Source organism: Tauraco erythrolophus, chromosome 18 (genome assembly GCF_009769465.1).
Source record: "Tauraco erythrolophus isolate bTauEry1 chromosome 18, bTauEry1.pri, whole genome shotgun sequence".
NCBI lineage: Eukaryota > Metazoa > Chordata > Aves > Musophagiformes > Musophagidae > Tauraco > Tauraco erythrolophus.
This window is the reverse complement of record NC_141482.1, coordinates 17,285,586-17,307,947: the sequence shown is the minus strand read 5'-3', so window position 1 is coordinate 17,307,947 and position 22,362 is coordinate 17,285,586. Positions and strand designations below refer to the sequence as shown.

The window sequence follows — 22,362 nt, the reverse complement described above, 5'->3', positions numbered from 1 at the left end:
GAGGAGGGCAGTGCCCCCAGGGCTGGTGTCCGTGCTGGATCCCCAGCCTGTCTGCCTCCAGGCTGGTTTTGTCTTTCATATCCAGCATTTATTACCTTTTTTCCAAAGGAAAAAAGTATTCCCCTGAGCCTTGTGGGCACTCCTCACCACGGTGGGGCTGGCCCAGTGCCCCCCGCCCTGGCACTGCTGGACCCCTGCCAGCCTGGCCCTGCCGGACCCCCCCGCCAGCCCGTGACAAATGATTTTGCCATTTTGTGTGTGGGAAAGAGACGTTGATTAACTCCTGCACTTGCCTTTCTGGAAAGGTTAGAGCTTAATTGGTCACACTTGGAGTCATAAATCACACGCTGAAGGACCAGCAGAGATAAGAAAATTTTTGCAGAATGTTGCAAAAACACTTTTTGGTGGGAGGCATCCAGCTGTGCCCACCCAGCTGTGGGGGCTGAGGGCAGCCGAGAGCACGGGGCTCTTCTGAGAAAACGAGTCACTCTCCCGCGAGGGGCCAGAAATTCTCCCTTCTGCTATCAGTTAATCTCAGGATTTGCAAAATATCCTTTTTTTTTTTTCCCTTGTGGAAAAGAAAAACAACAGGAAAGCCATTGTTTGCTTTCTTCGGAAGAAGCTGAATTCCATCTGGTTTGGAAGATGGTTCTGTTTCTCCGTGGAAGTGCTACTCCTCTAACATGAAAATGAAAATTTAAAAAGCCCCAAGTTTTTCCTCGCCAGGGAAGGCCGTCGAGGGGGAGAAAATGGCTCTTCCCACGAGGACAGGGGAGAGCGGACTGATGGCAGCACCTTCCTGTCCCGGCGACACTGGCTGGTTTGGGCATCCCACCACCTCGGGTGCTCCCGCACTGCACGGGCTTGAGCGAAGGCAAACGCCAGCCCAGCTCGGGGGTCCCCTGCCCCTGCCAGCCCGGGGAGCCCCCCGGCCCCCTGCCCTGGGGACCCACTGGTGCTCCTGGCCAAGTGCTCCGAGCAGGCAGGGAACGGTGTCGCAGATGTGCAGCATTTATTATTCATGTCAGTAATTATTTCTTCCCTGATTCTCCCCAGCATTTTATGGGGGAATTAGGGTGTTAATATGAGGAATCTCAAAACTGTGCTGCAGACAATCCTGCTGCTGCTGCTCAGAAATGGCAACTCAGGAAATGCCCCCAGCTCGCTGGGTTTGCGGGTTTGCCCCGGCTCGGCACCATCAGACCCTCGTCTCGATGTGCAGCCGAAGAAGGGCTTGGTGCAGCTCTGGGCACCCCTCCTGCTGCAGGATTGCGGCCTCTTTTTGCTTTGCCTGAGTTTATTTCTTAACCCCTCATCCAGGTCCTCCTGGATCCACCTCCTGCTCTCGCAGCTGTTGGGCAACCGGCAGGGCCGGGGGCGAGGGGGTGCTCCCCTGCCCAGCCGGGCCCCAGGTGCCAAAACCTCTCCGGGTGAGGTTAGGGAATGCCGAGGTGGATGTGAGCGCCGTTTCAAAGGGCTCCCGGGAAACTGGCTGAACAGGGGTGAAATGTATGAAAAATGGTGACCGCCTCTCCCATTTCCCCGCGGAAGCTGAACGAGCTGTTCCGTGCCCCAGTGAAGTCGGGAGGCGACTCCCCGGCACAGGGCCGTGAAGCCCGGGGCTCGGTCCCTGCCGCTTCCACACTCAGGGGTCTGGTCCCTCCAGCCCCGACCTCGTGTCACCTCTGGGACGGTGCAGGGGAACTGCAAAGCCCAAAACGCCTCCGGGCGCTGGAGGTGTGACTCCTACAAACAAGCAAAGTGCTTTGGAATCATTCTTTTTTAAATCAAGTTTTACTGGTGGCCTCTGGAGAGGTTTCATCTCCTGAATTATATGACGGGATAAAGGAGATCCCGATCCGGCTGCCGGCCCGGGTACCAGCCGCTCTCTGTCCACAGCCGGGTTGAGCAGCTCCCAGAATTAATTAGAATAATCAAAATGACAAAAAATGACAAAAGTATTGATTGGCGTTTTGGTCTCTCCACGGCCTGGCAGTGCTGCGGCTCCGGAAGCGCTGCGGGTCGGTAAAAAAGCAGCCTCAGCCGGGGATGGGAGATGCTTCTCCAGTGGCACCGTGTGACAGTGGGGGCTTTGTCCGCGGCGATGGCATCGCCCAGACGCTGCCACGCGGTGTTATTTCCGTGATAACATTCCCATCCCTCTCCCTCGCTCTTGTTCAGTTGATGCAGCGGCTCGTTTTCAATGCCTGGTTACTACTTTCCCGGACACGGCAAGCCAGCGGGAGCGGTGGGGAGCGGACCCTGTGCACCCGCCAACGCCGGGTGGCAGCTACCCGCATTCTGGGCAGCTTGTTCCCAGCAGATCCCAGCTGGTCTGGGTAGAGCAGAAGACGGGGTGAGGGCACCGTCTGGCTGCGCTTCCGATGCTGCTGGAGGTGGAAGAGATTTTTGGCTCTCGTGACAAGCTGGACGCCGTCCAGGCAGGCACGGCTCTCGCCAGCCATGCGCGGGGGGCCGGACGGTGGCATGCTTGGCGGGCCAGCGTGGGGACAGCCAGCCCCGGGGGGCTCGTGGGAACATCGCTGGGGGGGGGAGGCCCGTCCGTCTGCGCCTTCTCTGGATTTATGGGATACATCATCTCTGCAGCAAGGGGATTTCTGAAGCCCTTTGAAGTCAGTGCAGGGCCGGGCGGCTGAGCACGGGTAAATATCGTCACATGAAGAGGCAGGAAAAGTGGCCCGGCCGGGGTGGCCCTGGTGACATTCAGGACATATTCAGGACACGGAGTTTGCTGGAGAACGCAGCACAGCCGGCTGGGCTCACCCAGGACGGGTGGTGCAGCCCCCACCCAGTGTCTCCCCATGATAGTCACTTTTAAGCCAAAAGGAGCAGGACAGCCCTCGGCTGGTGGGATTCCAGCCGCGCAGCGAGGGAAGCGCTACGGGGGACACGAGGGATAAGCTGGAGAAGACGGAGCTTAAAAGAACGGACAGAGCGTCAGCGGGTACCGGGAGCAGAAGTGCTGGGCAGGAGGTCCCAGGGCAGCGCCTGGGGAGCAGCCTGGGATCAGGCTTCGTTAATGCTGCTGTTAATGAGCTGGGCAGGAGGAGCTGGGAGGGTGCGGGACTGCAGCCTGCCCAGAGGAGCCGAGTGGGGCTCAGCTCGGGGATTTGGCAACCCCGAGGCCGCGGGGGGTACGGGCGATGCCCACAAACGCTGGGATGGGCAAGTGCCCTTCGCTGAGATGCAGCATCGCGCAGGGCTGTGAGCCACAACCGCACCACTGCTGGGAGGGGGACAGTGTTTGTCTGGGTGAGATACGGCTTCTTCTACCACGTCTCTTGATTAGCTCACGACACGGCTGGTGGGCGGCATGGCGCCCTGGCCCGGACAGCCCGTATCCCGCCTGGCTTTGTCCGCTCCCGGGTGGCCAAACTGGCAGCGCGGTGCGGCGGGACGTGCCCGTGGGGACAGGATCCCTGAGGACCCCGGGCTGTTTGGTGATCAGTGAGGTCGCACCCAGCTCAGCCGGATCCCCAAGGCTCTGGGACAGCGCGTTCCCAACAAGCGGGGAGGCTGGGCAGGGTGACACCTCCCTCGCCCATGTGCCGCGGAGGGGGTAGGACAGAAGTGAGATCTGGAGCTGGCGGTGTTTCTTTTAACCCCGAGAAAAGGGTGGGGGACTCATCCTGGCAGTGCCCACAGCCTGGCAGCTGGCACGACAGCGCCGAGCGACAGCTGTTTGTGCAGCAAAACCACGGTGCTGGGCAGGAGAGCTGGGCTGTGGCCACGGCTCACGCAGGCAGCACGGGAGGCTCTCGTGGTGGCACCGTCGGTGCTGGGACAGGGCAGGGGTGGGGAGCCCAGGGGAGCAGCCCCGTACCTGGCTCTGGGCAGGTTCTGCTCCTCGAGAACCACACCAGGAGCTTCTCTTCAGGTTTATTAACGTTAATAACGTTAGTCCCACACTAACGAGCGCACGCGAACCAAACACCTGTGGCTGTCGCTTGGCCGGAGCCACAGCCGGTGGAAGCAGCCGGCAGCACGGGGAGCGTGGCAGGGCCAGCGGGCAGGAACGCCTCGGCACAGGATCGCGCTGCCCTGGGATGCTCCAAGCGCAGCCACTGACCACAGGGCACCCTCGCTGCTGTCCGGGGGCAAACCTGGAGCTTGCAGGGATAAGTGCACTTTGGGCGAGGACTGCAAACACCCAGTAGGTGATTAACGAGCCGTGGCTGGCGATGCGGTTACTGCCGTTCCACGGCGGGGTGAGCGCTGCGGACAGGGAACTGAAGGGCTCTGGGATGTGGGCTGGGCAACAGGTCCCGGTGTCCCACCTCCAAGCACGGGCCATCCTGTCCAGTTGGGATCGGGGCGTCCACAACTGGACAGAAACGGCCCTGGCGGGAAGGGACTGGTTTTACTCAGCGTTTGCTTTAGCTGGACTCTCAGTGTGGTGGTTCTCCAGGTAAACAATCAGGGGGGGCTTTCCGGAGGGGCAAGGTGGTCTGGGGCTCGGGAGGTCCTGGGGCAAGGCCAGGGTCACTGCTGGGGCTTCCTCGGTGGAGTTCTGCGAGTCTGAGTCTTCAGAGGAGAAACTGCTCTGGCTGGACACCTGGAAGTACTGGGCAGCTTCTGCCCGCTTCTCCGCAGGAGGACCGTGTGTGCGGGGGGCTTGGACAGTGGTAGGACACAATGGATCGGATGGATCGGCACCCAGAAACAGCCCTCGGGGCGGCAGGGTGAGGGGATGCCTCTGAGGGGGGTGGCTGCCCTCCTGGGCCAGGTGTCTGGCAGCCCCTGGGCAGGCTCCGCTCTCGCCTTTCCGGAGCGGGGTGTCAGCAGAGTTGTGGCAGCGGGAGGCACGGCCGGCCCTGGCCCCCCCGGGCAGTGGGGCTGTGGGGAGCTCGGCGGTGGGGCGGTGGCCTCGCTCAGCTCCGCAGCCAGCGTGGGGCTGGGAACGCTGCCGGCCCGGGGCTGTCCTGGCCCCTGGCACTGGGCTCGGGCTGCTCCGCGCCCCCTGGCCCTCTGGCACCGCTGGCTTGGGGCTGGCGGTTGCTTTGCAGACTGGGGCTTCCTTGCGAGGGGCTGTGGACCCCGAGCTGGGGGAGCCAAAGGCATCTCCCTGCCCGTCAGCATGCCCTCCCCAGGCCTCCCGCAGCTCTGCCAGCATCTCCTCCAGGATCTGCCGGCTCTCCCGGTACCTGTGCCGTGCCTCAGTCCAGCCTGCCAGCCCTCGGCTGCTCTGCATCCTGCGCACCTGAGCCTTCATCTCCTGCAGCTTCTCCAGGGCCAAATCCACCGACAGCTTCTGCAGGGAGTTCTGCAGGCACCGCAGCGCCCGGCCCTCCCCACGCGTCCCCCGGCCCGAGCACTGCCCGCACTCCGGCCGCAGCCCTGCGATCTAGAAAAGACGTCGAAAAGCGGCTGCTGCCATGGCTGCCCCGCCGGCACCGGGTCCGGCAGGAGCAGAGCCCACGCGCTCACCTTGCTGGAGAAGAGGCCGAGCTCCTGCAGCAGCTCCTGCTCCGCCTGCCGCCGCTCCACCTGCCTGCAGAAGCTCATCAGCTTCGTCTGGAACAGGGGCTGCGGCCACCTGGAAGGGCTCTGCCTCCGGGAACGCCGCGTCTTGGACCTCGGCCGCCTCCTGACACAGCGCCAAACCGCGCCGGTACTGCGCCTGCAGGGACGGCAGGAAGGAACAAGCTCCGCGCTCCGAGACCGGCGCTGGGACGTGGTGCTGGGACGCGGGCGCAGGGGGAGGCTGGCTGCAGGTCAGCGCTCCGCGGCGCTATCGACGCTACACGGGGAGAGTTTCTGGGCAAGTGAGAAGAAACAAAGGGAACGGGCATTCTCCAAATCTCTGCTCTGCCCTGGCTCGCTCTAACGGCACAAAACGCATCGTCCTGTCCTGAGCGCCGTCACCGCGCTTCGTCCTCCCTGCAGCGCAGGTCATTAAAGGGCCCCACATCTCGGGGCACGGGAAGAACAAATCCTGGTCGTCACCTAGTCTGATGTTGGATGGACGTCTGGGCTCGGCAGCCAGCGCTGCGGGACGGAGGGGGCTGCGAGGGATGGAGCGCAGGAGGGGTCAGGAACGGCCACCCCAGCCCCAAGCGCACCAAGGAGCCATGGAACCGTCCCCCTCCCCAGAGTGGAGCTGCCCAGAGACCCTGGCAAAGCCGGGCTTGGACACCGGAGCATGATCCAGCCGGACTGGGATGGGACACCCTCCTTCCAAACCTGGGGATCTGGGCTGATTGTAGCAAACTTTGTAACAACGTTCAACGTTTCTAATTGGGCATTTTCAGTTTGCCAAGCGCCAGGCAGGCGCGGAGCCCCTAACAGCAACAACACCCGAGGGATGGATGGTAGGGAAAAGCCCCCTCCAAACATACTGTTGCCTGGGCGAGGAACTCGTCAAACGGCTCGTCAGAGCCCTGGAAGCTGTCGGGGCTCCGCTCCTTGTCGCCCATCTCCTGCAGCCCGTGCCGCTGCCTCCCGTCCAGCCAGCACCCCAGCTGCGAGAGAGAGCGGTGCCAGCGGTCAGCCGGGACCAGCTGCCGGCAGTGGCGCCTCCGCGGCACCTCCCTTTCCTTCCCCAACCGGGGAATCCCATCCCAGGCACAGTTACGCACAGTCGTCCCGTAATTAACATCAAAGCTCAGGCAATCCTGCTATTCTCTGGGCATCCTTCATCATCAGAAACCGAGGAAATGTGCCCAAAACGCTTGGCAACCTCAACTTGCCGCACCCAGGGATGCCCACTCACCTTGCCGAACTCAACCTCCAGCTCCTGGACTTTTCGGAGGAACTCCAGGTGTTCCAGGCAGCTGTTGGACTGGGACACCAGCTCATGAAGCTCCTTCTCCAGCCGGCTGTACAGCCCCTCGGCCGACTCCATGCTGGTCCTGGCCATTGGCAGGAGAGCGGCCGTCAGTGCCAGGTACCGCGGGGTGAGCTGCTGGCTGCGCTGGAGGACGCCAGCCGAGGCAGCTCTCCGGCAGGCAGGAGCCTCTGCATGGGGCAGCTCCCTGGAAGCGGGCGCTGGCACGTGACCAAGCGGGCAGCCGGGAGCCGAGCGAGTGGACGGGCAATGACCCAGCACGTGTGGCTGGCGACAGCCCAGCAGGTGCCCGGGTCAGGACCTGACCAAGAGACCCCCCCACCCACTTCGTGCACCCTCAGCGCCCACCCGGGACAGGAGGGCACTAGCCGGGCACACTGCTGGGGAGCACCCAGCCATGTACATGCCCCGACACCTCCCTGTCCCACAGAGCAGGACGGGTGCCAGGGAACACGGGGTGGGAGAGCGTTGGCTGCCGGTGTCGCCTGGCCCAGCCGAGAGTGGGGAGCAGAGGGAGCAGCAGGATTAGTGCTGCTGGCACGCAGCGACTGCCGGACATGTGCAGTGCAGCCGCACGGGCATGGCATTGTTGGACCATGTGGCATCGCTGGACACACGTGGCATCGCTGGACACACATGGCATCGCCGGACATGCATTGCTGGACACATGTGGCATCACCGGACATGCACTGCCGGACACATGCGGCATCACCGGACATGCATCACTGGACACACGCAGCACGGCCGGGGCTTGGCCCCATCTAGTGGCTTTGCCCGAGAGCAGCCCCGAGGCCTCGCCGCAGGGCTCGCCGGGCCGTACTGGAGCGTGGTCCAGGGGCAGGAGACCCTCGGAGGGACCCGCATCCCTCGCCAGCTGGGAAATCCCGCAAAGGGCCGTCAGAGACGCGCGCTCCCGGCTCGGGGCGGGTCTGCAGGGCAGGAAGCAGTGCAGCATCAGCCCCGGGGCGAGCGGGAAAGCAGCTAGTGCTGACTGGGACCGGGCTGTCCCCGGGGAGGGGGGTCCCAGGCGTTGGCACCCCTCTCCCAGCGAAGCCGCCCACTCCTACCTGACGTGTGCCAAGGCGCTGAGGCGGGCGGCCTCCCTGCGCAGCCGGGCCAGCACGGCCCCCCCCTCGCGCTGCACCTGCACCAGCTGCGGGTCGCTCAGCACCCTCTGCATCAGCTCCTGGTGCCTCCCGATGCCAGCAGCCGCATCCTGCGGAAGGAGGGTTGGACACATCTCACCTGGGGAACCACTAGCAGCTCCCAGGCCGGCACAGTGGGGGCACCTGGGGCTGCACCGAGGGACGAGCGAAGGGGACAGGGGAGAGCCCCGTGCCGGGAGCAGCTGCTCCGGGAGCGCTTGCACCGAGGTGAAACGTTGCTGCGTGTAGGACTGCAGACGGGCTCTTTGGAAATGCCCGCGAGCCGCGGTGCCGCAGGGCCGGTACCTGCGTTCCTGCCAGCGCATCGGCGCTCCGCAGCTCCTGGATGCAGCTCTGCAGCAGCTCAGACGCGTGCTCAAGGCCAGCCGTGAAGGGATGCAGCTTCTGCAGGTGGGGGACACGGGTGGTGAGTGGGGCTGGGTGCTGGGCAGCCCGCCAGGAGGAGGTATGGCATCAGATCATTATCACCCAGCTGGACTGAGTTAACTAATTAACTAACTCAAGGTACCGACCCTGCCTACAAGAGGCAGGCCATTTCCTCCTGGCTGTGGAGGATGCAACAGTGTCCTTGGTGCTGCAGCCCAGGTTGGTGAGTGACAAGGAGGAGGAACTGTGCCAGGACAGCAGGGAATACTGCAGGGACTGGGTTAAAGCCAAGCAGGAAGGGAGCGTGGAGGTGGGCAGGAGCAGGCAGGAGGGGGTTGCCCTCCTGGGCTCAGAGCTCTCCTTTCCTTCCCCTCTCCTGGGCTTTCCTGTCGCTTTTCCAGGGATGGCTGAGACACAGAAGCCGTGGTGGGGACAGAGGGGCACCGTGGGGAGGTGAGGCGATGGCTGGCGGCGTGGTAACAGACACCTGGAAGAATCGCACCCACTCGCCGTGGCAGTAGGGGAAGGTGCCGTCCAGCTCCGGTGTCAGCTGGGAGCTGTCGATGTAGCGGCCCAGAGCCTTCAGTGATGCCACAGTCTCCACCTGTGGGGCACGGGGCTCGTGAGCTCGTGGGACCATGCCGGGTCCCCCCGCCAGACACCCCCAGGGACAGCCCAAAGCAGGGGCCACAGCCCCCTCGCACCCCGAGCACCCTGCCCCATTAACCCGTGCAGCGCTGTGGCCCCAGGAGCGCTGGATGCCGCAGGGCTGAGCGTGCTGTGCCGCAGCTCCACTCGCAGCATCTCCAGAGGCGGGAGGCTCCTTCCACTCTGGCTCTGCTCTTCCCGTGGGAGACACGGGGGGACACGAGGAGGGGCTGGAGCCAGGGCCAGGCTCACCTGCACTTCGGGCAGCCTCTCGCGGTGGGCGACCAGCTCCTTCTCGGCCAGCAGCAGCACGGTATGGATGCAGCCTGGTGAGATGCTCTGTGGGAAGCGGGGAAGAGTCACCACAGCAAACCCCATGGCACAGCTCCAGGTTACCCGCGGTGATGCCAGGGCTCCGTTGCCCGAGTTGGCTGAGGCTGGTGAGCTCATTACAAAGGAAGAGGTCTCGAGCTCGCCGGTGTGGGAAGTGGCACAGGGTCGCTCAGGCCACAACCCCCTCCCAACCACCAGCTCCCCCGCAGAAAGGACCAGCGGAAAGAACCTCGTGAGCAAAACCCTTCGCACCAGCGACGCTTCTCCGCATGGGGAGCTTCGGGGCTGGTGTGGGATTTACCGGACAGGCTGCAGCCAAGCCCTGATGCCCTGAGCATGCAGAGGCGAAGGATGCTGTGGCTGGGGGGTCCCCACGGCCCCCAGGACAGCACAGGGCACTCCCGCAGCGCTGCCTCGGCACTGGCACGGAAACCCTGCCAGGACAATCAACTGCTGCGGTGGGGCTGGCTTCCAGGTGAGCTCAGCCAGGGGGGTGCTGGAGGGTTGTGGGGCGCACCGTGGTGGCGAGGCTGAGGCCAGATCCTGCAGGGCTGGGAAGGGACCTTCGGTCCCAAACCGCCGGTGCCGCACGGTTTGGGACCGAAGTTTTCTGCACAAGGGCACCGTGATGCAGCCGCAGGCAGCCGAGAGCTGCCTCGGCAAATCTGCACCGCCGCGCTCACGGGTTCCATCTGCCAGCGATGGAAAAACTGCGGCCTCAGGCGTGGCAGTGCCAGGGGCTGCTGCAGAAGCTGCTGCCAGCCAGGGATTGCATGGTGCGGCGGGCGCAGGGTGGCTTCCGAGGGACCCCCCAAAGGGCAGCAGTGCTCGCTCCTGGGCAGGAACTCCCTGGCATGTCTGTGGCACAGGCACGCAGAGCCCAGTGTACCTGGACAGAGCGGAGAGCTGAGAACAGGATGGGAGCGGGAGGCTGCTTCCTGGCATCCACCACGATGGTGAGCCCGCTGTCCTTTGCTTCTCGCCTAGCAGGGGAAAACCAGGCAGGAGGTGGAGGGCATTGGTTAGAGGTGGCACATGAAGTGGGGTCCCTCTTGGGCAGGACCCACTCAAAGCCCCCTCTGGCAGCTCCACGCCCGCAGGCAGCTGGGTGAGGGCAGGAGGAACGAGCAGCTGCCCGCAACGGCCTCAGCCCCACGGGATGCCCCAGCCAAGGGCAGTGCCAGACTTTCGGTGCCGCGTGCCTTCAGCAGGGGCACGGCACAGCAGCCACGGGGCCGGCTGCAGCCCGGACAGTGGACACAGTGCCCAACACAGCATGTGCAGGATGCTGGGCATCCATCCTGCTTGGCCTGGGGCTGCCAGGGACCCCTGCGCTGGGAAGCAGCCAAGGGGTCCCGGCAGATCCTCCTGGCCCTTACCTGGGAAGGGAGCAGAGGTAGAGGATGAGCCTGGCCAGCTCAGCAGCCGAGCACCACGCAGCCTCCCAGGCGCTGCCGCGGGTGGTCACCTGGAGGAGGGCCCTGCCCAGCCTGTCCGAGCTCCCTGCGGGCAACGGGGCGAGTGACCCCTTGGCAGCCACCCCAGCACTGAGCTCCCCACGGGGCCGGGGCTCCCACCAGCCTTGCTGCTGCCCGCCAGGCAGAGATGGCTGCTGCGGGGCGCGGGCTCTGCCCCAGCTCGGCTCGGGGGGCTCAGCCCAGGTTAACACGGTGCAGCTGCTGCAGTGCCACAGCCACCCTGGTGCCACCTCCCCTGGCCCCTCCGGCGGGGCAGCACCTCTGCAGCATGTCCTCGGCACGAACGCCGGCCTGGAAATGCCAGGGCAGAGCTGCTGGGGACATTTTTCCCAAAAAAAAAAGATGGTTTTGTGGCTGTTTTTCAGTTCCTGGGAAAGGAAGAGGCCAAACGTTTAGCGTTTGGCAGCGAAAAGCTGAACGGCTTCATTGGAGAGGAATGGTGTGGGAGGGCTGGCGCCCGGGCAGCTGCTCCGAGCAGGCTGCTCGCCTTTATGGCTTTCATTTTTTCACCCAGCTGAAAGGAAATTTTCTGCTTGGGAGCTTCTGGCCTCCAGCAAAGCCCTGAAACCTTCCTCCCGAGAACCCCCTCCAGCAGCCCTCCGGAGGACCCCCTCCCCATCCCTCCCGAGGCCTCTCCCGACCGCCCCGGGGGTCTTGCTGTGCTGGCGGTACCTGGCAGGCACACGATGCCCGAGTGCAGCAGCCCGGTGTGCAGGTCTTGCCAGGCCGGTGGCTCTCGGCCAGGGGTGCTGGTGCCAGGCACTGAGGGACCATCCTTGCAGCTGGTGCTTTCAGGGACCGTTCCTCTGCCGGGGCAATGGCTGCCGCATCCGTACCTGCCCGTGGGGACAGAGGAGAGAGGAGCTGGCGACGTGCCACATGCAGAGAAATGCAAAAGCTCCCCCGAGCCCAGGCAGGTGCCGCAGCCCCACTCATATGGTACCTTTCCCGGCTGGTTTGGCTCTGCCCATCCGGGGCGAGTAGATGGCAGACGCCTTCTTCCAGGCCCCTTCGTGCTGGCTGGTGGCTCCTTCATCCCCGGGGGCCGCGCCAAGCCGCGTGCCCTTCAGGAAGGAGAACTTGTGGCTGGAGCCTGGGGGAGCCGAGGGCTGCCCTGCTGTGCCACGGCCCCCACCTGCGCCTCGGGACCCGCTCGGCGGGGACGGCGGGTGAGGAGCACGGGGCTGCGGGCCCCGCTCCCGTGCTCACGGGAGGTGGCGGGGGATGGCTCGGGGCCAGGGCCGTCGGGCTCCTCCAGGATGGCGGCCATCAGCCCAGGACCGAAGTTCACCGGGTTCTGCAGCGCGGCCAGGTAGGAGTCACGGTGGCGGCACCGCAGGCCATGTGGCCCCTTCTCCTGGCCCAGCTTCCTCCCCAGGCACGGGGTGCAGGGACCCTCCTCTGAGCTTGGTGCCCCCAGGCAGGGCCAGGGGTCTGCCCTCGGCTCCCTGCTCGCCCAGGGGAGCATCGCTTTGGCCCTGGCCCCCATCGGCCCCGCCGGGCGGGTGGGTGGCAGGGACCTGGCCAGGAGGTCAAGCTGCTCCTGGGAGAGCTCCAGCAGGTCCACGTACTCCCCCTCCAGGTTCTGGCTGATGATCTCGCAGAGGCTGGGCATGGCCAGCGTGGCCGGCTTCTTCTGCAGCCCAGCCTGGTCCACCTTGATCAGCCCTGGGTACCTTCCCTGGCTCGACTTCCGAGAGGTGACCCTGCAGCCTGGGACGGTGCCCGCGACGTTGCCGTAGGGCACTGGGGCGTCCGCCGTGCCGCGGGGGCATGGGCGCGCTGGGTGCCGCTGGCTCAGCTGCAGGTTCAGGAGCAGGGCCATGCCAGGTCCCCGCGGGCACGCCGTCAGCTCCAGCCCTGGGCTTGTCGACAAACTCCGGTGTGGCGATCCGGCTCCACGGCAGCGCGGCGACGCCATTCTCAGTGGCCACCAGGCAGGTGTGCAGGGGGTCCCTGGTGTGGTCACAGTTGATCTCCTCCAGCCACTCGTTGGTGAAGAGCAGCGCGTAGGCGGCCTCGGGGACGGGCGTCTCCTCCACCGTGCGCAGGTCGTGCGAGAGGTGCTTGACGGTGATGCGCGCCGAGCGCTCCTCGCAGGGCTCCGCTTGCAGGTAGAAGTCCCCGGGGCGCAGCAGGAGGGGGTTGAGGGGCGCGAGGTGGACGACCACTTTCTCGTGAAGACACAAGGGCCAGCCTTCATGGAGAAAGATGCAGTTAAAGTAGGGAGCCTGGGAGGGAGGAAGAACACAGCGTGTGAGCCAGAGCCCCCAACGGCTCCATACCCTCCCGGCCGGCCCCGCACGCTCCCGCTGCCCGGCTCTGCGCTTCCCACCATGGGGACTGAAGAGCCTGGTGACTCCATGGGATGTCCCTGAGCCGACCCAGAGCAGGGTCCTGCAAGCCTCCCCCAAGCCCATGGCCCTTCCTAGGGTGCTGCATGCTCCCCATGAGCTAACAGAGGGGAAACTCCCACTGTAGCCTCCCCAGGGTGAGATAAGGTGACCCAGGAGTCCCCTACCCTTACTGCAGGGACCACATGTGCCAGGCTCCATGCCAGAGCCGTCCCAGGGAGCTGGGCACACCACAGTCCCCTCTGCGGGGACGGAGAGGGGGACATGCAGAGATGGAGCCTGCAGCTGCAGCCCAGCGCAGGGCACGGCTGCGTGGGCACCATGCTCCAGGGCGAACCCCCCATGGGTGGGCACGAGGCGCGGGGCACCGCAGCGTGGGGGCTTACGCAGGCGGCCTGCCGCACGCGCTCGAAAAGCCGCTTGGCCGGGATGAGGAAGTGGAGCAGGCAGCAGAGCCCGTCCCCCTGGTAGCTGGTCTCCAGCAGTCGGAACACCTGGCTCAGGACCGTGGGGGCCGTGGCTTCAAACGGGGGGTAGAGGGCCCGGAGGGCATTCTGCACCGCCGCATCCAGCGACCCGGCGTCCTGCGGGAGGAAAGCATCACCAGTGGGGAGAGCGGCCCTGCAGCGGGACGCCGTCTCCCCCACGGAGCCTGTGCCCACCATTCCGCGCTGCACCACGCCTCTGCCACGGCACTGCTACGTCCACACTGGCAACGCCGCTGAGCTCGCGGGGCTCCAGACCTTCCTGGGCTGGAAACTGGGGAGGAACTGGGTGTAGAGCACACCAAGCACTGCGCAGCCAGGGATAACGAGCACGGCCGGGTCTGGCTCCCAGTGCCGGCGTGGTTTAAGGAGCCTGAGATGAGCCTCGGGTGCAGCCCGTGGCCCCGCTCGGCAGCGCTGGCCGTGCGGAGGCGGAGGAGCTGCAGCAGCCAAGGGGTTAAGCTGAGCCAGACAGGGAGCGTGGGGATGTGCCGGCTCAGCTGTGGGAATGCAGCGGATGGGAGGAAGGACAAACATCTCAAGATGGATAGGGTGTTTTGGTTCAGACCCATCGCCGAATTGGCCGAACTCAGACTCAGTCCTTGGAGCGTTTTCTGGGAAGCGCTCCGCCGGGATACAGCCCCCTCCCCTGCGCCGCTCCCGCACCGCGGCCAACACGCCGGCTTCATGCCACGCGTGAGCTGGCGGTTCCGAGTTTGCTCTCCCAGCTTTGCAGGAGACGTCGGCTGGGCGGAAGGCACCGGACGGCTCCCGTTAAATCCCAGCTGCGTTACAGGCGGCGCGGGGGTGACTACAGGCAGGGCTGCCACAAGGAGCCCATCAGCAAGCGGGAAAGACGGAGACTTCTCCAGCTCCTCGGGAAACCACAGACCAGGCTGGGACGGGTGGGCAAACGGCGCCTTTTCTGCTGGAAGTGGTGTTGCTGCCAGAGGGATGCAGGTTTCTGCGCGGTGCAGGATCAGGCCCAGCCTGGTTGGCCACGGACCTGCTGATCTGCAGCGGGACACCTCTCCTTCTCCTCCTCCTCCTCCTGCAGACATGGTGTGTGCCACCTCCACCAGCCGCCGGGCACCAAGGAGCTCCAAGCTCTACCTCTGGCTGCAGCCCACGGCAAAGCCAGGCCCATCACCCAGGGCCAGGCTCCAGATTTGATGCTGGAGGGACCCCAAGGGCTGGAGGCAGCCGGTGGGGAGCGGCCACAGGGATGTCCTCGTGGCAGCTGGGACGGCAGCCGGGTCCTGCGCCTCGGGCAGCCGTGGCTCACCGTCATCCTTGAGCTCCTGCACCGGCACCCGGGAAGTTGAATGGGATTAGCCGAAGGTGGGATTAGCCGAAGGTGGGATTAGCCGAAAGTGGGATTAGCTGAAGGTGAGCATTAGTTTCAGGCAGCTCATCCCTGGCCTGGGAGCCCATACAGAGACAAAGTGGCCTCAGCTAATTCAGCTTAATTAGCTTTAATGCGCTTTAGCTAAAGCACTTTGCAGTCACCCTTTGGTTAATTCTTCTTGACTTTTTCTCCATGTTTCCACGCAGGAATCTCCTGCCCTCAGGCCTGGCAGGAGAAGCCCTGGGGCCTGAGCAGAACAGGAGAGCAAGTCCCTTCTCAGTGCCATGGTCCGCAGGTACGTTCCCTGCCAGGCTCTCTGCCGTCGGACCACCGGTCTGCTCATGTCAGAGTCCCCCTTGTGCAGCCCTGGCACATCCACAAACCAGCTGTTTTAACACCGAATTAAGCTTTCCCTGGCCGAGCTCATGTGGCACTGATAAAAAACCCAAAGAAAGCAGAAAGACAAGCCAGGCCCCTGGAGACCAGGGCCGTCGGGGCTTGGCTCCGGGCAGGCTGTGCCATGGGGCAATGAGCAGCCCCAAACCCGGCTGTTCCCCGGCTCGGCCGCGCTGCCGGGGAGGGCTCTGCAGGGTGGGGGGCGCAGACTGTGGTCCGACAGGGCCAAGGCACGTGCTTCCAGCAGTCCCATCCATTCCTGCTGCCTCTTGAACCACTGTCCCCCACAACCCCAGAGCAGCCTCCCCGGGCCACGGCACACGCTGTCTGGCTCCCATGCCCAGTCCCGCATCTTGGGGAGAAACACCCGGAGTTTGGGTAAAGTGGCTGGATAAACTCAGGGTGTTGAGTTGGGGACAGCCCTGCGGCAGGGGGGAAAGGAAAAATCTTCCAAATCACCACCAAAACCCCACAGCAAAGGGACGCGCCAGCGGGTGGTTCGACGGAACAGACAAAGCCGCAGGGACTTCATCCAGCGGCAGGGACCGTGGGAGCCGGCGCCGGGGCAGACACGCTGGCTGGGGGAGGCACCAGTCCCGGCCCACCTGGTGCTGGGGGACACTTGGGCCTGGAATGACTAAACTGATGTCACCACACACTTATCACTGGGGGAGGTTTTTGGGGTGACCATGGCGCAGCGGCACAGTGTTCGTGGGAGCAGCTGAGGCCAGGCCGGCCGAAGCCCTTAGAAAGCCAAAAGCCACCATTAGCCCACGTCCCCCCGCCAGCTGCGGGGGAGCGCAGAACCGAAACAAAAGGCATTAGGGAGCATAAGGAGATTTACATTTGCAAAGCTATTTCCATTTTAATAAGCCAAAGTGCTGTTAAATAGAGATTGATATTTCTCCCCAAATACCCATATTTTCTGAAGTGGTTTCTGCCAACGAGCCGAGCCGAGCTTTGGCGTTTCAGTGCTGTAAAGTTGTTTAACTCGTACCCAAAGCCACAGGGTCACTCAGCTCCGTCTCCTTTCTCCCGCCTGCTCAGGAAGGAGCGAGGTTTGAGTGCTGGGACCAGCCTTGAATACCAATTCCTCTCCCCCTCCTGCAGCTCTCGCTGTCAGGGAGTTTGGCAGGACACGACGCACACGCTAACGAACAGCCCCAGCGCTCAGCACCGCATCGCCCGGGAGCCCAGGGCAACGGCGCGCGCCGGCTGCGGTGACAAACAAGATGGCCAGCGCAGGGCTGATCTGCCGAGCAGCCCGCACCGGCACACCGGGCAAGGTTCACGCGCTACCACCCACTTGGTGCACCCCATCCCCTGCCAAACTTCGCAGGGAAGGTGAAGCATCACGGGCTGCAGCCCCGCACGCGCCTGCCCGAGCGGCCGATGGTCCCCTCCACCTTCGCCCCCCACCTCCGCCTTCACACCCCACTTCTGCGCCCCACCCCCGCCTTCGCCCCCCATCCCGCCTTCGCTCTCGATGCCCGCCCCGTGCCCGGGAGGGCCGCAGGTGCTGGCGGGGGCCGGCAGCGAGCGGGGAGGGTCAGCGGAAAGGAGAGGAAAACCGAAGGAATTACCATGTTTACTGGGAAGTGGCGGAGGGGCCGGGGAGCACCAACCGTCCCTCCCCTCGTCCTGCCCGGGGCCGGGCGCTGCCCCACCGCCCCGGCCCGCCGTCACCGGCCGCTCTGCCCCGGCCGCCGCCGCGTCCCCGAGCTGGGGGAGGGCGGGCGGGGGCGGGCAGCCCCGGCCCCGTCGGCCCCGGCCCGGCTCCCTCCGCCCGCCGCGCCTCTTCTGGGGGAAAAAAAAAAAAAAAAAAAAAAAGAAGGAAAAAGAAAGAAAAGACGAAGAAAGAGCGAGCGCGGCGGGGCGGGCCGGGGGAGGGGGCTGGCGGGGGGCGGCTCGGGGAGCGCCCGGCATCGCTCCCGCCGCTGCGAGCGTTGCCGGGCCGGGGCGAGCGCCCGCCGTCTGTCCCCGAGGCGGCGGCTCCTCTCGGGGAGACCCCCCCGGCCCCCCCAGCCGGGTGCCCCCGAGGTGGCAGCGGGCGGGGGGGCAGGGGCGGACGCGGCGCCGGCTCCGTCCCCCGGGGGCGCTGGGGAGCGTGCAAGACCGCCGGAGAAAAAAGCCCCGCGGGGCGTGCGGGGGACGGCAGGAGGGCGGCAGGACCCCCCCCCCCGCGGCACGGTGCCGGGCAGGGGCTCTCCGCTGCCCCCCGCCCGCGGAGCGGCTCCCGCTCCTGGCGCGGGGGGATGCTTCCCGGCACCGGGAAAGCACAAAGCTGCGAGTGTGTGGGTGTGGGGGGGTGTGTGTGTGGGGGTGTGTGTACACGTGTGTGTGTGTACACATATGTGTGTGTGTGTACACATATGTGTGTGTACACGTGTGTGTACACATATGTGTGTGTGTACACGTGTGTGTGTGTACACGTGTGTGTGCGCACACGCAGGCCCGCGCTGCTGGCAGTGGTTCCCCTCGCACAGGCCAGTGCGGACATGCACCACGGGGACTGGTTCCTGTTCAAATCTGCGCACCGCGCAGCTCCGCGCTCTCATTTCTGAACTGGCCTGAACGCGTGGCAGGAGAAAAGTGTCTCTTAAGGCTCTTGGGATGTTTCAGCCACGGAAAGTACCTACTCGAAGGCAGATCTGCGATTTAGCAACCGGGAGCCATGCAAAAACAGTCAGTGTAAGAGCCAAGGCCACAGATTTGGTCTGTCCTAACGCAACCCGCGGCTCGGCACGGCCCTGTGGTCCCTGGGCACAGCGTCCAGCGCTCCCGGCCCCTCCGCTCCCCGCTCAGGCTGACGTCGTGTTCACTGTCGTGTTCGTGGGCACCGACTCAAGGACAGGACCAGGGCTGGGACGGGGGACAGGACTGGGATGGGTGGGACAGCCGCAGCGTGGGCTGCGCGCTGCCGGGGCAGTCTGGATGATGAACATTTGTGCGGGGTTAGCGAGCGGCCAAAGGACACGCTGTGAACACAAGCCGAGACGGGAGGAGGTACAGCTGGGCTGCTGGCTTCTTCGGCGGGAGGACGGCGCCAGGGAGGGTTTGCGTTTGCTTCCCATTTCCTCGGGAGCCAGCGAGAGCCCCGTCATCACCAGCACAGATCATGAGTGCTGGAAGAGCTCAGGTGCCCACGGTTGCCCCGGGGGGGCAGGGGCTCAGCTGTGGGGAGTGGGGTCGGAGCGCCGGGCTGCAGCCCATCATGTGGCTCCGGACCCACAGGCACGGCCACAGCTCCACACAGGGCTGGCCCGTGGCTCAGACCCGGTCTGAGCCGTCTGCCCAGGAGCCCTGATGGAAACTGGGCCAGTGCCTCCCTCCCCACCAGTGGCCAATTGCTCCTTTAATTGGGCTGGTTCACACACTCTGCTTCAGCCTTTTCACAGTGGTGCTGAGTGCGAGGGGGGCGTGAGCTCATGCTCTGACCTTCCTTAATTGCCTGGTTACCTCTGAAATGAGCCCAGGAACAAACTTTGGCTCATACACCTTCTGGGAGGCAGCGGGGCTGCTGGGGGCCCACGCCAACAGGTAGGACCCCTCTGGAGCACTGGTGCTGGGGAGCAGGAGGGGAAGGACCCAGTGGGACCCCACCATGCCAGCACTATGCAGTGCCCGAGGGCAGCAGCTGCCGGCCCGGGTCCTGGGGTGCTCTTACCAGCTGTGCTAAACCAGCCCCCCCTGCAAATGCACCCAGCGGGGCTGGATCCAGCCCTCCCCATGCCCTCCTGCCTCCCTGGGACAGCACGTCTTGGAGGGGGGAGCAGGGGTGCTGGGCAGAGCTCCCGGGGGGCTCCCGGGTACCGTCCTGGGGCCCCTGACCCCATGAGCTCACCCTCCTCCTCTGCTCCCTTTCTCCACGTCCTGTTTGTCCCGACCAGCTGCCAGGACTGGCTGCATGTGGCCTCCTGCCCTGCTCCTCCGCCGGCACAGAGCCCCCATTCAGATCCCCCCGGCTCTGCCCGAGGTCACCATTCCTGCATTTTTATTTTTACTTTTCTGTAAAATCATCCCCCTTGGCTCTGTGTCCCCTTTTGTCTCCCGGAGCTCGTGCCACAAGCTGACGTGCCGTAAGAGGAGCCCGCCTGTCCGGGGGGATGGCAGCCTGCAGCGGGCTCAGGAGATGCTCTGGCTGAAGTGCTGGTCCCACGGGACTGCCGGACGTCACTGGGACGTTGGGACAGAGGGAGGGTGAGGGTGATGAGCGCAGCATCGGCCACGGTCTCTGGGGCTGGGGTCCTGCTGGGACCCTCGTTGCTTGTGCCCCTGTCCCTGCACACAGCGTCCTTGTCCGCCGGGTGCAGCTGCTCGCCGTGTCCTGCCGGGCTCCTGCTTTATTAGTGTCGGGGTGCTCCTGGCTGCCCGGTTTTGAGGCAGCGGTCAGGACTGGCGTCAGCGGCGACACGGCGCTGGCAGAGAGCCCGTCTGGCTCCGGAAACAGCTGGGGCCGGGTCGCGGCGATCCCGCAGCTGGGAAAACAAGAGCGGAGGAGCCCCCGCGCGTCCCCTGCTGTATTTTTAGATGCTGCTGGATCAAAAGTTGCCAGGGACTTGCAGGTGATGGTGGGCAGCGCTAGCGGCAGCAAACCCACATGCATGGGAGCGGGCAGGAGCTGCAGCCTCCCATCTCCACGCTGACAGTACTTTGCCGAGCTGCGGGTCCCTGTGGGCCCGGGGACACCCAGGGTGGCTGGTCGGAGCCCTGACCTGTTGGTGGCCATGAGCTTGTCCTGGCTGGAAACAGAGAGAGGGAGGTTTTATTTATTTCTGGCCGTGGACTTCTCTTTTCCAATGTCCCCAAACCAGCCAGGTTGTTCTCGCTTTTCTCGCGGAGTCCCCGGGGTTTTCCCTGTGTTTCCCCAGCCCACGGCCCTGCCCCGTGGCTCCAGAGCAGCGGCAGCAGCGATGCCTCTGGCACCAGCCCGCAGGGCCTGGCACCGGGGAATTCCCGGGTGGTTGTGGCACCGTGCGGAACGGATGTGGGCAGATTTCCTTGCAGAAGGCAAAGGTGTCTGGATGTCCTTGCTGGCAGCCCGAGGAGTGACAGCACCTGCCGCGCTGCCCTGCGTCTGCCAAGCGTCCCGGGGACAGCGGAGTGCAGGCAGCCCTCGCCGGGGGCTCCCCTGGGAAGGGGCTCGGTGTGGCAGCGAGCCCACCAGAGCCGAGCTGGTGGCTGCTGGGGATGGAGCAGAGCCCCAGCCAACACCCCGGTCCCCAGGCAGCCCCAGCAGGCAATCGCAGGGTGCTTCGGGCCACTGCATCACCGGAGAGATGCAGAAAGAGCTGTGGGCAGGATCGGGAACTGCCCACACGTGCTGAGGAGCGTGTGCGGACAGAGGAAGCCCTGACCTGGGGACCGGGGGGTGGCCTGGGGACAGCAAGGAGGGGGTCCTGACCTGCAGCCCTGGGTGAGGGACAGCCAGCAGCACAGGGAGGGACCTCCCGCAGCTCCGTGCCCTCCTGGCCCCACGCTCCCGTCTGATGATGCCCCTTTCCTGCACGTACAGCCCAACAAACCCCAGCCCTGGCAGCCCTGGGAGGATCGGTCCTTCCCCAGCGGAGCAGCCCTCGCGCTCCCGGGACTGGCAGAGCTGCCCGTCAGGCAAAGCCTTTCCCCTCTGAAGGGCTGGGTTGGGCAGGGCAGGATTTCACGCTCAGCTCCCTCCTGGCATCCCCTGCAAGAAGCCCTGCTGGGACCAGCCCATGCTGGACGTGTGTTCAGCTGTTCCTCACCAAACACGGGAGTGTTTGGTCAGGGTTTGAGCTGTTTGAAGAGCTTTTTTAGCTGAACTTTCAAATGTGCTCAAACCCAGAAGGAACATTTCCTGGTTTTGCTTCCTCTTTGGGCTGCTTCCCATAAAATGTCATTTCTCCTCATGGGAGAGGTTCTGGTTCCTCATTGCTCATCCTGAATGTCTTAAACATTGTTTTGAAACCACCGTGCCGAGATGTGGTGTCACGGACAGGAGACAGGCTCTCCTCCACACCGAGCAAGACCCAGCAAAGCGCTGACGACGGGCAGCAGCAATGTCCAGGCACCACGGGGCTGCAGGTGGGGATTTCGCCTTCCAACCTTCTCCTCTGCTCCTGGCTGCTTCTCTTTGGGCAAAATGAGCTCTGCCTGTGTGCTCCTCAACCCAAGGATGGATTGGGACAGGCACTGATGGCAGGATCGCAGCCCATGGATGCTGTCTGGGTGCCTGTGGGACATGGCTCTTCCCACTCCAGCTGGCACCAGCAGCACCAGGCCTGCGGAGCTGCTGTGTCCTTGTTTTCCTACCCTGGATCCAAGAGCCGACAGTGACTGCGGTGCCGCTCTCCAAAGCTGTAGCCACATGAAGTCTGATGGGCTTTTGCTGTGCGTCTGCCAGGCAGCCTGCAAGGTCCTGTCCGAAACACGAGGAAGGGCAGAGTGGGTCCGAGAGCCTCCATCTCTCCAGCCCTGATCCCCCACGTGCCGGGTTCCTCCAGCACAGACCGTCCCCCCCGGCTCTGCTCTCCCCATCCCTCAGGGCCTCCTGGGGCTGCAGCGCTGCAGGGCACGGCCGTGCTGGGGGCTGCACTTGGGCAATAGCTGCGTTTCACAAGCTCCTGGTTCCAGGATGTTGCCTCCAGCAGACAGGACTTCCCTGGCTCCGGCACGAGATCTGCCGGCATCAGCTGCCGCGGGCTTCCTGCGCCCCGTCCCTCCGCTTCCCCAACGGGAAGTGAAAGTACCGTTACTAATTTCTTCTTCCCTCACCTCCATCCTGCAGCCCGTGGGCAGGGTCTGGCCAGCCCTGCTCTCCCCAGTGGGGGCTGTGCGGGTGCTGCCCCTCACCCCTGCCTGGCTGCACCCAGCTCCCGCGCCCGTCTCCGGACGTCGTGAGCCCCAGAGCTGTGACATGTCAGGGCCCCAGGAGGTTTGTGTCTGGGGCTTGTGCGGGAGCCTGTGGCAGGGCTGGAGGTGCAGGGCACCCGGCTGATTGAGTC

At 64.7% G+C, this 22,362-nt stretch overlaps 1 protein-coding gene across 1 annotated transcript; it reads right to left on the bottom strand.

Annotated features, from left to right (window-relative positions):
- Positions 1 to 4,381: 4,381 nt before the first annotated feature.
- Positions 4,382 to 17,308, bottom strand: KIAA1755 (KIAA1755 ortholog). The gene is given in 20 exon segments (XM_086623177.1): positions 4,382 to 4,836; positions 4,839 to 4,963; positions 4,965 to 5,365; positions 5,449 to 5,544; positions 5,546 to 5,641; positions 6,360 to 6,482; positions 6,734 to 6,872; positions 7,876 to 8,024; positions 8,260 to 8,358; positions 8,828 to 8,944; positions 9,241 to 9,327; positions 10,211 to 10,304; positions 10,701 to 10,824; positions 11,472 to 11,594; positions 11,597 to 11,635; positions 11,743 to 11,895; positions 11,898 to 12,564; positions 12,566 to 13,030; positions 13,540 to 13,737; positions 17,195 to 17,308. Coding segments are annotated over 20 exon segments (3,864 nt in total).
- Positions 17,309 to 22,362: the final 5,054 nt, after the last annotated feature.